Below are 14,029 nucleotides of genomic sequence, written 5' to 3'. Positions count from 1 at the left end.
GAGGACGTCGAATATGACGTCGGTACTCTCGTTTGGGCCGAAACCCATAAATTATCTCAAGGCGCAACTTATTACGCGGCGAAACTCAGCCCAAAATGGGAGGGCCCATTTAAAATTATACAGAAAATATCTCCACTCGTTTACGAGTTGGAAGATATAGTTACGGGTGAAAAAAAGGGTCAACGTCATATTTAACAGTTGAAATTATATATTACGAATATGCAATTAGCATCTGAAAACCATACCGAACCCTAACGATCTGGTTCAGAACCTGCCTTGGTAGAAGAGATTCGTCAGCCAAACGAACAACAACATGTCGAATTGGTGGAGGAATCTGCAATACCTGCGAATGAAGATGAAACACCGGTTCAGGAGGATATTCCGTTCGCCGATCTGACAGACGTCGTTGAAGCGAGCGATTCTATCCAGGACCTGGATGCTCCTTCAACGTCTGCCAGGGAGGAATATGTTCCCCCTCCTACCGCGACCCATCACACTACTCTGGAGAACGATTATGAGGATCGTGCAGGGGAGTCCGTTCCTACAAATGTTGAGACTGACTCAACTTACCCCAAACGAGAAGAAATAATATTTTCTTCCGAACCATTAACGGACGATGAACGTGAGGCGTGGGAAAAACCACTACGACTCGGATGGATACGAGAAGTATGCCGCCGCTCCACAGTTCGTCCCGGAGGGCCGGAACTAGATATCTACTATTATCCGCCCGATGTTACGCAGACTGGGAGTAGACTACGTTCCATTCCCGATGTATCGAAATATCTTACCCGAAATAAGGTCGACAACTTAACGATACAGGATTTTACCTTCCGCCGAATATCCATAAGTAAACCTCCTTGGGAACGTTTACGGACGGCCGGAAAACTAAAACAATCGTAATAAATTTAAATTTTGTAAATAGTGTAATTAAATTTTTTAAATTTTAGGCACAGTGCTCTACGCACAAACTGGACGTCCGAACGACCGATGGACGCCTCATCACTATTCCAGCCGTGCTCTACTTAAGCCTGACATTCAGTTTTATCAGCAGTGCGACCAAAGAATCCCTGGGTCACCAATTTGGAGAGACCCCCTATGATTTATATTGTTCGTTTTACGGAAGATTTCCGACGTTCCCCATCGAACTATTTCAAGGAGTAATACGAAAGGTTGAAATACAACTAGCAGGGCGCTCATACATACTAGAGGAAGTAATAGTGATCGTGGAAGACAAGGAATGTTTCTGGTTGGGTCCCACCGAATTGAACCAATTAGCTTTGAGCTATTGCCCGTGTGCCGTGTGTTTAATAAGAAACAATGGTTTAAAATATTCGCCTGGAATAAGCATTAACAACCACCAGAAAGCGGCTATTGAAGACGTTCCAGACGTTCCAATGAAGAACATCGACGAAACCCTCTTGGTTTTATCAGATGAAGCGGCGAGTGAGCCACTGCCCATCGAAGGAGTGACAATCATATGGGAAAAACAAGACCAACTCCCTGAGGTACGGGAGTATCTACCACTTACAAAGACGGAGGAAGCTTTCCTGAACCCCAGCCCATCAAATGGACCCTTGGCCAGCCGGGTCGGAAGTCAAATTGAAATATCTGGACTAAAAAGGATCGTTGAATTAGTCGGTCTACGCCCTCCCTCTCGACCAGATTTGGTTATCGCTGGCAGTGCTACGTCTACAGATAAAGATTACACAAGTCTACCTGCAGAAAGTGTAAATTCAAGGGCCATCTTGTCAAGGATTGTCCGGTGCCAAAATCCCTTTTAACTAATAAATTACAACTTTATCAATGGGCCGAAGAACATGGCCAACCTCACTCTTCCTAGGGAGGGGAGGATGCAACGGATGGCATTTCTTTTAAATCCGCCGCCATCCGCTGCCCTTAACTACAAAACGTCTCACCAGATGGAGCCACTACCGCGGTCAATGTGAGTGGGAAAAATCAACGAACACAAAGTCACGAGGGGTGACGTAAAATCGGGTGAACGTTGTTTTTTATATATACATGTTTTCGGACTTCACGAAGAGGTCATATTCCGTTATAATTTTTGTTGAAATCAAGAGCTTAGTCGAAAGGAAGGCGGGAGCTCGAGTTTTTCAGCGTCACCCGTTTTTCTAATTTTTCTGTTCAAGAATGGAACATTTGGTGAGACATTAGTGTAATTAAATTAGAAAAGTTATTAAAAATTTAATTTTGTATTAAAGAACGAAACTGGTTTTATTTCATTCCATAACGTACTCAGTGAATGTCTAAATTATACACGCGGATGAACTTGGATTTAACCTGGGGTTATTGAAACAGGGGATTCCGATTTGTGTAGCCGAGGTTAGATAATATTAAAGAGACTTGGCTCAGGTCTCGATTTTAATAGAAATAGTAAGCCTCGTCGGTTACAACGGTTACCGCAACCAGGTCTCTCTTTGAAAACGAGAGGTGCAAAAGTTCCACTAGACGGAGCTACACCTTCCATTCCTGGGGCTTTATATTCATTGTTAGAACTCAGACACTACTGCTAAACTATGATTAAATCTTGGAGATCTGCGGGAATGGGAGCCAGTGGGAGAAGAATGGGCGATAGTGACTGAATATGGAGGAGCCATTGTTGAAGAAGCTGCGGGACTTTGATCTAAAGTAGCCAATGCCGCATCCATTTTCTTCAATTATCTGTTGTTAAAATCAAGAAATGTTAGCATGAAATGTATTCATGAAAGAATACTTACCCCAAAACCAGCTTCTGGTACTTCGTAGTGGCCAAATGTACCCCCTAGGCCGCTCAATAAACGAGAGCTGCCCAGCATTTGCTCGACCTTCCTCAGTTGTCTTAGTTCTAGTTTGGGAAGTTCCAGTCAGCCAAACTCTGGAACATTTATGCATAAGTAATAGAAGTAACAGTATTTCTATTCCAAAAAAATTACTGTACCTCCAGTACGGTCCACCACAGGCATTAAGCCTTTGGACAAGATGCACATCGCGGTGTACTGTACGCCTTGTTTGTACAGTTTGCATCAAACTTACGGCTAACGAAACGTTCATTAGCCTCCATGTATTCTAAAATTAAAACCTTTAGATTTCCGCAGAATTTTGTGGCGCGACTCAATGTTATTTTAAAAAAACTACCAACGAAGAACAAAAATGACAACTACGAAAACGTAAACCGCAAAAATATTACAGCAGCCGACAGAAATAAATAAGTGCGATTCGTATTGGACGATTAGAGGGGCATGTCACCGGATGTTGACGTCACAACTCGCCTGGCGGTATATTCGTTTTTACGACATTTCTGATAGCGACAGGGGGACAAGAATAAGGTTCCAAGCGAATGTCGTTATCTCGAATGTCGGTATGGCGAAGTGATAAGGCGGAATCGTTATGTCGTAACCGAGACAAGAATAGGCCCCCAGGTGACCTAGTGGTTGTCGAACGGCCGCCGCAAGCCACTGAAGACGGCGGCGAAATATAAAGGTCCTTACGTCGTGTCCGACAAGCTGAAGTACGATCGTTATCTCATAGAAGATTTACTGAAGATCCAACGGAAACGGAAGTTCTACCGAAATACCGCCCCTGTTGACAAACTCAAGCACTTTTTAATAGTCGACAACAGCGAAGAAATTTCTAGCGAAGGTTCTGACGGTGAAGGAGAAGTTCCTGGCAACAAGGTAGCCGAGCTTCCAACCAGCGGATCCCGAGAAACGAATAACGAGTCTAATGACGACGAGGACGAAGCACCCCGACGTAGCTCGCGGCAGCGTAAAAAACCCTACTACGTGCGTTATTAATAAATAAAAACAAAATCTTTAATGTGATGCTGTATTAAATAAACCTTTGATGGTTTTTGTATTGTTAATCCGGAGCTGGAACCCTTAGGATGACTGAATGTAAGCGCCAATTGATAGATGGCGATACGGTCTCCACGAATGGATTTCCAAAATGATCCTTGTAGATGTAATCGAAGTGAGAAGTTTCATTAACAGCGAGTGATTATTTCCTATTTTCCCCAAGATTTCAACTTTGTATGATTCATAATTATCAATTATCAAAGTCAGGATAACAGTTTTTACATTCCATTAATGTTTAACATTTTCAGTATTCTGGTTTCATCTGGCAGAAATGTTAAATACAAATTTTTAGGAAGGTGAAACTTGAATAAATTGGGCGGTTCAATAATTGGGTCAAGGGAATAGACGTGATCAGAAAATATTGTAGAGGCATTTGAAGAGATATTATTATCACTCGAGATGTATAATGCCACGTCCAAGTCAGTTGATAGGGTATGTTGCACATTGTCGTAAGGTTTATTGAACTTGAAGGATTTCAATTTCTTCCTTCTTGGTCTGTCTTCAAGACCAACTTCAATTGGATCAGGATACATTTCTGATGGTCCATTCTCCCCGTAAAAATGCTTTGAAACATAGGTATTAATATTTATATTATCTTCACAAAACCCTGGACGATCTAATTTTAACCAGGCCATCCACTGTAAACATTTTTCACGTTGTCTTTTTGGCTTCTTCTCATCACGACTGTCACTACTACATCTTGGGTGAACGCACCCCTTGTTTTTCGGCATTTTCAACGTTTAAATTATTAAATAATTCTAGAAAATATAACAATTTTCAAAATGAAACTATGAAGAAGAGCAATGCAGACGAAATTCTGTTGAAATTCAAATGAAAATAATATGCACGTGATCACCACTTTCTTAAAAATCCACTAGGCGTGCGGCCATTCGCACCATAAATGAAGTCGGGGGGGGGGGGGGGGGGTCACGAGCTACCGGTTATACAAGAAAAAGCTGAAGGGGTTCACATGCAAAACGTCCTTGTGAAACCTTCCTTAGTCTGGTTGAACATGCATCTATTGGAACCCTCCACCACTAGTTAATGAAATGCCATTGGAAGAAGCAAGAAAATAAAGGTTGAATTGAACTATTTTTATTTGATGTCAGGATATTTATTTTATTTATGTAATATAAATGTTTTTGTATTTAAATTGCTAATTATGCTCCCCTCAGCGGATGTAAAATGGCGTGTGTAATTACACAGACCAAATAAAACCATTCAATCCTTCTATTGTTTATGGTTGATTCTTCTCTTAAAAAAACTATTATATTTAAAATTCTTAAGGGACGACACCAGTGTTCGAAAAATTTTGGGTGAATAGCTTCTCTTCTGTACGTCATGATAGCGTTTTGGAGTTTTTCCAGCCTGTTTCCAGAGCCCATGCCAATTTCTAGTTTGTACACTCAGGAAAATTTAAACCAAGTACAATAATGAAAAACAATATTAATAAAGACCCATTTTTGAGTGATTGTAAACAAATATAATTTATTGAAATTAACATAACAAATTGTATATTAACAACTAATAACAATTCTTATAAATTATTCACTGCCTATTTAGGCCTAAAGGTTCTTTTTAATACATAGTACTTTCTGTGCTGTGCGAAATTAACCTTATTTATTTAAGGTTTTTCCTACCTAAAATGTCTATGTTCACCAATATTTACACTTTCTCAAACTTTACTTCTGGACTCAACTCAAATATGTAGACTGCAATTAAAACACATTAGATAATTCCAGCTATGAGTCTCAGGTTATATTACCTTTATTGGGGGGTACATAAAACTTCAGAATTTAAGTTTAAATGTTTAATTTGGCAATTTAGTTGTTATTTTTGATTTGTACTTAGATACGTAGAAGCCCCATGATATTTAGCAAGATTTGCGTAAAAAACCTGGATCCACTGAGGCTAGTTTGGCAGTTAGGAATGCATGCATGCAATAGAGAAGGCTGGCCAAATGAGGACATTCAAGTTCCTGCAAAATTAAATTAGAGAAGAACTGATCAATTACCTCAGCCATTAAAAACATTTATCCAAAGAATGAGAACATCTGATTCCCAAAAATTGTTCGCCTAGATCACATGCTGATGTTATATTTTAGAGCCAAGGAAGTACGGCGTTTATTATTTATGTATTTTGTGAATACAAAAAAATTGGTTACTTAAAGTAGTTCATAGTCATTCAGCTTCATTTAAATTTGACAAAAAATGTGGTAAATTATGTCAGAAATGCCAAACAGATTTTGACTTCCCCAAAACAATTAATTACGTAATTCATTTACCTTTATTTCGGCAAGATTGTTTTCGGTATCTTGGAATACCAACTTTAACAACCGTTTTCCATCATCAGAGGAGCCTTTCAGTTGAGAAAATTTATATTTCCAAACATACTTCTAGGTCAAAATGAAATTCAAATAAACACATTAGTTTCATAAGTGGAACATTTTCTTTGGTAACAACAGGCTGTAAGGGACTGAGAATACTTTTTTAAACAGCTTGCTTAGTATTTGCCATAGCAGAAGACTATTTGGATTTCAAGTTAAATTGCATGAATATATAAATAGACATTTAAATGTTTTCATGGTGATAGATATCATGTCTTGTCAAAATAAGAGTTTAAATTATTATTTTATCATAAGCTAGGGACATATGCATATAACCATTCAGTTCCAGATTCATAATCAGGTTTTGTACTCAAACTTATTGTGGCTAGCAGTTGCCCTCGTACCTAATATGCGCATTTGTGATAGAAGTGGCAAGAACTCTAAGTAATGAAGCCAGACACTGAGACAGTAATCAAAACTACAAGACCATCATTCGACTAGAGAATGGATGAAATGCAATCATTAATTTATTACCTTTCCTTCAGTATCATACAGGGCAAAACCCATTATCCAATCAAGTGTAAGGCCACCGGTTTTTCCAAGGTGTATTACTGAAAACGTCTTACTCTAGAAAGGAAATTTTAATGAAAACCAAAGATTAAAATGTTTTACATTCTTATTAATATTTTTTGAACTGTTTGATTAATGAAAGAACGACTGTAAAATTAACTGCCAATATTTAAAAAATAAACTTCAATTTTTCTTGAAATGTGAAATAAATTTTTTACTCAAAATTAATGAGGAAGCAAATAAAATTTAAAGAATGTATTCTTGGAATTAATAACAATGCAAGATTGTTTTAATAGTTCTAAAGACCTTTTCACACGAGCCAACTTTTCAAATCAAAATTCTGAGTCAGCAAAAATGGATCAGCGATCCATTTTTCTCGCGTATTTTTTTAGTGGATCAACTAATCGAACTTTTATTCACACGAACCAACTAGTTGACTCAACTCAAGTTTTCTGATCTAGTTGGGTCAAAAAGTTGGCTCGTGTGAAAAGGCATACAGCATCCATCATTCCTAACCATTAGGGTTCTTGGTTAAAATAACTCACCCCAAGTTTAGTGACTGCATGGTACGTAGCTCTGTGCCAAGCTGCTTCAAACCTTAAGAGAACAGCACGAGATTCAGCCGACATGTATCTGCTATCATTGTTTCCAATTTGAAGCAAGAAACAGTTTTGTCTGTCATCAGCAAATTCAGACTCCTTAAATTTTTGAAAATTTAAATAATTGTACATGAATGAGAATATAATATGCATTCACTTGGAATGCCTAAGGCTCCAACTGCAACCTTGTTGCAATTGAGAAAAGGGTGTGGTTCAAATTATATTGAATTCATAGGATTGAAGATATCTTGATAAGGGAAAGAATAAAAATTTAAGCTATGTCTGTGTTTTAAATTTTAGCTAAATTTCTACTTTAAATTAAACCTATATCTTTCTACTCGAGGCTCCACTACAGATAGATTGTGAAGTATTATAAATACCATGATACACATATTTTGGTATTTCACATTGAAAATATTCAAATTTGGATCATATTAATTATAATATTTATTAATGACATTTTAGTATCAATATCACTATTTATACTGATTAGTTGATCGCAGCTAGGGGCAACAAACACAGCACCCCACACAAGGAGAATGCAACCTGTCAAAAGTCGTCGATTTTCTTGTGTACAATTTTTAATGGTTAGACGCTTTAGGGCCTGCTGCCGTCGGAAGGGGAAAATTCGGAAATTGATTTCCCCCCACCCGTAAAACGTTTAGCGTAAAGGCTCGTCCAATGAAATTTGTACACAACACTGCCTTAGCGTGTTTAAAGGCTAGCTGCGTTCTCCTTGAGTTTGTTGCTCCTAGATGGCAGCAATGGAAAATTAGACAGCAAATTTCCAACTCCCTTCTCCAATTTTCTTACAGGCAAGTATTAGTACTTAGTAAATCCTGTCTTTAAGGGCATTGAGATCTTACAAGCCAGACACCCAACAGTTTTAGATTCATGGGTAAAATAAATAAAACCATGTTTTATAATATATTTTGGTTTTTGATATGAATCAATAAATTGGCTGTGATTTTTAAATGTTAAGTTTAAAAGAACCACCTATGGACTGCATTGCATCGCGTCTTTAGGTTTGCTTGAAGATCAATTGGTAAAAGTTTTTTAATTTCTTCAAATTTGTTTAGGGTTTAGCTTTTTTATCACTTTCATTATGGACTATTCTACTTATTTGCGTGTGTTATAACTCTTTATGATTTCTAAAAACTGATTTTAATGAAACAAAGGTATGGGGTTTAGTTGATTTCATAAAATTAATACCTTTAAGCATTTCATCATACACTGGTAAATTCTATAGGCACTCGGGCAATTGTTGAACTCTAAGGACGATTTCTGAAAGAAATAATTTAATTATCAGAAAAACTGGTTTTAACTAATACATAGTATACTACATCTATTATCTGTACTGTTTAAAACATTAAATTGCAATATTACACTATGCACGTTTTTTTCTAAACGCAAATGGTTGTCTGTTACTATGGAACATTTCCCTTTTAAGGTTGCTATGTTAGTTTTTGGGAATTTGAGGAGATTGGTGTAAAATTTCTACTCTGAAAATTCACTTTCACTGGCTAAACTTAGATCATGGCTTGCTGAATGTGTTAAAATATATTGAATATTTCCCCAACTTTTTATAGCTCCATGAAAACCACCAAAGGCAAACTTAAGGACCAACAGATTTACCATAAAGACTACAAACATCAGTTTTGGCTAAAATAATGGCATTACAAAACACAAAAACATGAAATTATAATGACATTAATACTCACTGGAGGAGAGTCAAAAATGTATATTTCAGAGCCTTTAAGTGAAATAAATTTAGGCTTCCATTTGTACCATGGTTGAGGAGCAGAACAACCTTCTGTCAGCCATCCTAAGTAAAACACCTGGAAATATGTCTACATAATTGTTAAATTGAAAAGAATCCAAATTGATTAACCAAGAGACGTTTAAGTATAATAATAGATATAATTCAAATGCTTACGCGTTCGCTCGGCGGGAAGGATTTATTGAGCAATTTAACCTTAAGGAAGAACCGAAATGGAAAATAAATATTTGTAAGCCAATCATCAGCTTGTTCAGGGTAAGTCCATAAATGATGTCACAACTTAAATGTATTAAAAAAATCAAAAACTTACTGTAAAAAATATTAATTTCATAAACAAATGAAAGGGGTTTCACGATTTCTAACAAATATTTTCTTAGACAATATTGACAAAGTAAGAAAACAATGTAACATCATTTTTGAATGGCCCATTGGTAAATATCCCCAAAAGCAAAAGTTTTTATTAACCTGCTGATTTGTAAGCTGATTTATATTATTAGAAATATGTTTGATCCATTCAGAAAGCATTGCAGCGTCATCACAGTGAATAACAGCAGAAGGTTTGCCATCTTGAGCACGAATTTCAAATGCATTAGGCCTAAAAAAATAATAATATAAACAGGTTGAAATGTTAGATAATTTTTGACATAATTATTAATACTATCGGCCTTTGAGTTAGCTTTATAGAATTAGGGAATGCCCAAAAGATCCATGTGTACTTTCTTTCTCAAAATAATATAATTCTAACTTTGTAGGTAGGATTAAAATTATCCCCTCCCACTCCTGAATTTGTCCAACGAAAGAGAAAGACAGAATAAGTTATAATTATCCTGGAATGCAACCGGCCCTTTCTCAATTATATAAACATGTGTTTCTCCTGGCATGTGATGGAAACCTTTGATTAAAGGAATGGTTTTTATAGTTGAATTTCAACCTTTAGTTATTAATTCTAAAACTGGAGGGATTAAGAAAGGTAAAGTATTCATAGTTAACCTTAGTTTATCAGTATCCAGCATATAGCGAGTTAAATAAGCCATGAATAGATTAATTGTCATAATGTCAATCCACTTTCTTTCAATTTTCATTTTTGGAGGGCCAGCTGTTGGGTGCGCATCCTCTGGCACTACCTGCTTGCTGGATTCATCAAGTTCATTAATATTTTCACATTTATTATTTTTGCTCCTTTGCACTGTAATAATAAACAGTCACAATAAGAGCTGATAATCAACTTTACCAAAAGTTTTAGTTAAAGCTATTAAGACAATTCCACAAAATGGAACATTTTAAAAATTCCTAACTCCAACTATTAACATCATTTCATTTATGGTTTTAATAGCCCCAATAGAAATTATGAAACATAGTTAAGTTTTCCATCTACTAACATTTTTAGGTTTCTTTTGTAATATCTATTGTTATTAATCAGAAAGGGAGTATTTGTAGCAATAGGCATGTTTCGGTTCAGGGTTGTCTGATTTAAAGAGTGATTGAAAAAAATTATTATAATAAAAACATCACCAGCATGTGCTTCAATTGCTTCGAAAGACTGAATTTTTATGGAACTAATAAGATACCAAGCTAGTTTGATTAATTTCTAGGGGATTGGAACCATAACTAAAAATCGTCTCAGCATAGTCATTCACCATAAGCAGAAATAAATACATTCTTCATCATCTAAATCTTACATTGTATGAGATTTTTTTCTGCAAGCTAAGATTCTTAGTGTATTTTTGTTGCATAAAGCGACGAAATTTATTTCAATTTCCAGAATAATAATAGTGGGTTAAGGAAACTCAAAATACAAAAAAAAAACGTTTATTCAATACAATAACTCAGAAGTCAAGAAGACAGGATTAGGTGTAAATGAAATACAGGTTTTAAAAAAGTATTTTAACATTTAATTTGTTAGGTTAAAAATATACTAAAGCAATATATTTAATTTTTCTCTACCTAGTATGTGTGCTTAATTGAATATTTTTGAATGTGATAAAACTTTGAAACTTACAACTTTTGGATAGGAAAGGAGAAACACCACGATGATGTTTAACTGTTAAATAAACTTCATCACCCGCAGATCTTAGGATATTAACTGCATCATCGTGATTCACATTTTCCAGAGAAGTGTCATTGACCTATGAAAACAATTACAAATTGAGGAGAAAAGGTATTTTCCAAAAACCACTAAAACATTTTAATAAAAGAGTTTCATTAATATCCGACACAGTTGGACAAAAAAGCAGATGAGGATGGTACTTAGACATCATACCTCAGCGTGACCTCTGCTTAGGCTTACCTTTGTTGCAACAAGAACAATCCTAAATGTTATTTTAAACGCCAACCAATATATGGCAGTGTGGTTATTGTAACTTGCTTATACTGGGTTTAAAAACTATCTATTAAAAACCTAGGAGCAACAAACACAAGGAGAACGCAGCTAGCCTTTAAACAAGCTAACGCAAAACCTAGGAGCAACAAACACAAGGAGAACGCAGCTAGCCTTTAAACAAGCTAACGCAAAACCTAGGAGCAACAAACACAAGGAGAACGCAGCTAGCCTTTAAATACGCTAATTAACCCAGTGTTGTGTACAAATTTCATTAAACCAACCTTTACGCTGAACGTTTTAAGGGGGGGGGGGAGAAAATTTCCAAACTTTTCCCCTTCCGACGGCAGCAGGAGCAAAAGCGTCTAACTAATGAAAAATGTACACAAGAAAATACACGACTTTTGACGGGTTGCGTTCTCCTTGTGTTTGTTGCTCCTAGTTTAAAACAGTTTTGATGTTAGGTTCTTCAAAGTACACAGTTACACGGTTGGCAAGAGCTTACAGCCAGACCAGTTTTAACTGATTTCAAACCAATTTTTAATTAAATTATAAATTAAAGGGCAAAAGCTATGAAACAAGCTAAATAACGCTAATAACAGTCCTTCAATAACGAAAGTATTAAATTAAAACTTTATGATTTGAATCGTCTGCTAAAAACATCAACATTGGGAGAAATACATATTAGGGCCTGATATAAGATCTTTTTACTGGTGAGTTCATCCTCATTTTGACCAATTAAAACCATACTGGCTTTTTAATTTTTAGTAAAAGCCTGTTTTTTGCATGAGTCTTTGAAAATACTAGAATTCTACATGGCCTTCTAGTGATATTTCCTTTACGCAATGTACATGACGACAAAATGTTAGGCATGGACTGAAATTCTATAGGCATTATACTACTACAGTAGTATCCAATAACTTTTTTCTGCTTTGTTCATCCTGGTTTATAATGAAAGCTAGCAAGCAATTATATTATCTGTCATAACTACCCATCAAACCCTATTGGTTTGTTACTTGTCATCTATTTTGATTCCACAATGACAAATCATTTGAGAACTAGTTTGAGCATTATATGTTCACATTAGCCACTTCCCAGACACAGTATGTTAATTTAGGACATTTTTTCTTTAATTTACCCTATTTAGTGTAACTCTTGATGAAAATTGACAGAGATATAGGTTTTTCGTTTGTTTTGTATCTAGAAGGATGGGTAATCAATTCAATGTTTTTTTAATTTTTGCCTTTCCCTTTTATTTTAAATTAATTTTTAAGAATTTAAAAGTTATCAACTTTGATCACTCAAAACCCATGATTGTTTTTTTTTAAATTCCCTATCCACAATATTGCTTAAAATCAATGTAAAGTTTTTTTTAAGTCTTCTTTATTTTATATTTTTATGTTAAGTCTTCCTATTTAAAATGTTTGAATCTTTAATACAACATATCTCCTTGACTTTTTCTCTCAGACTTATTTAGTATTCAAAGTAAAGAACCAAAGCAAAGACTGCAGTTATTATTCTAATGCAACGTATTAAATATGACAAATTTTAATATATTATTAAGACAAAAACGTACTCTCAGAATGACGTCTCCAACAAACAGCTGTCCTGTTTCATCAGCTAAATAAAATCCAAATCAAAATCAGTTATTGAGAAATTTTATAGTTGACCTTTTGCAAACATTTAGGTTGTCGTGGCAAAATGTAACCTTTAACTTTAGGCATTTTCAAGTTACATTATGATACACACAACACTCAATTAAAACCAAAGGTACGTGATATACCCACCAGCTTGATCTTTAAATATTCTTGAAACTAAGATGGGAAGTTTATGTTCTGCACCACCCTGCATAAAATAGTCATCATTAGTCAAAGGTTACATTGAAAAACCATAAAAAATTCTATCTTAAAGCTTCTAGAATAATAAAACTAAAAACACTTAAAAACAGGATCTAACACTATCACATGGTATTCTTTAGTTCATTTTCAAAATAACAAGATATATAGTGTAAGCATTTTAAGTGGTTAAATAGTGATTTGGCATTTCTAAAAGGGAGAGGTGGCAAGTATTGCTGCAATACTTGCCACCTCTCCCTACTATTGCAAAAAGCACAGTGTGAATAGTTAGTGTACTTATTTAAATCGGACAACACTTTCATTGGCAATCTAGATACACAAATTAATGTTTAATGGCCAGCAAAACTGGTATGGGGAAAACTACGTGGCAGAGCCTGCTGAAACTGCACCTTTGGCATTGTACACCAGCGCTATCGGTGGACTTTCTTTGAAAAATATCATGCACAGTTTTTATGGTTGGTACAAAATTTTTGGATTTCAAATCCATGACTTATCCAGGGTATCCCTGACCAATTTCTGGCAATTTACCTGGTAATTTTCCACTTAGGTTTTCCCACCCCACTTTTGTTGACCTTTAACAAGGCAAATTCTGTATAGAACAAAGTGTAGTCTGTTGTATCTGCCAACTGCAAAGATCCTCTGCCTTTCTCTTTCACTGACAATATGATTAATTTTACCTAAAATTTATGATAATAATTTCTGTATAGGTAATGCATGCCCTAAATTGCTG

General features: G+C 35.6%; 1 protein-coding gene and 1 long non-coding RNA gene across 7 annotated transcripts in view; both read right to left on the bottom strand.

Annotated features, from left to right (window-relative positions):
• Positions 1-2,432: 2,432 nt before the first annotated feature.
• LOC149939629 (uncharacterized) lies at positions 2,433-3,050 on the bottom strand. Its single transcript, XR_016481387.1, has 3 exons — positions 2,936-3,050; positions 2,736-2,872; positions 2,433-2,679 (listed from the first exon to the last, which is right to left on the bottom strand). It is a non-coding gene; the product is annotated as an uncharacterized LOC149939629 (long non-coding RNA).
• Positions 3,051-5,422: 2,372 nt separating this feature from the next.
• The window catches only part of Syn2 (Syntrophin-like 2), a 31,560-nt gene continuing 22,953 nt past the window's right edge, over positions 5,423-14,029 (bottom strand). For 4 of the 6 annotated variants that reach the window (XM_090178047.1, XM_090178048.1, XM_090178049.1 and 1 more), the window contains 12 exons: positions 13,231-13,288; positions 13,020-13,063; positions 11,126-11,252; positions 10,117-10,312; positions 9,592-9,721; positions 9,283-9,321; positions 9,068-9,196; positions 8,559-8,630; positions 7,293-7,445; positions 6,712-6,804; positions 6,136-6,246; positions 5,423-5,829 (listed from right to left, as the gene is read on the bottom strand). In XM_090178047.1, the coding sequence (XP_090034173.1) occupies positions 5,725-5,829; positions 6,136-6,246; positions 6,712-6,804; positions 7,293-7,445; positions 8,559-8,630; positions 9,068-9,196; positions 9,283-9,321; positions 9,592-9,721; positions 10,117-10,312; positions 11,126-11,252; positions 13,020-13,063; positions 13,231-13,288 (1,257 nt within the window). In that variant the 3' untranslated portion in view covers positions 5,423-5,724. The remainder of the gene's footprint in view (positions 5,830-6,135; positions 6,247-6,711; positions 6,805-7,292; positions 7,446-8,558; positions 8,631-9,067; positions 9,197-9,282; positions 9,322-9,591; positions 9,722-10,116; positions 10,313-11,125; positions 11,253-13,019; positions 13,064-13,230; positions 13,289-14,029) is intronic. The other 2 variants (XR_016481225.1, XM_090178050.1) reach the window with 2 other exon arrangements.

The sequence above is a fragment of the Leiobunum rupestre genome, chromosome 6 (assembly GCF_980474605.1).
Source record: "Leiobunum rupestre chromosome 6, qqLeiRupe1.1.hap1, whole genome shotgun sequence".
In the NCBI taxonomy this organism is placed as follows: domain Eukaryota; kingdom Metazoa; phylum Arthropoda; class Arachnida; order Opiliones; family Sclerosomatidae; genus Leiobunum; species Leiobunum rupestre.
The sequence above is the reverse complement of the archived record's forward strand: the minus strand, read 5'-3'. Positions and strand labels throughout refer to the sequence as shown.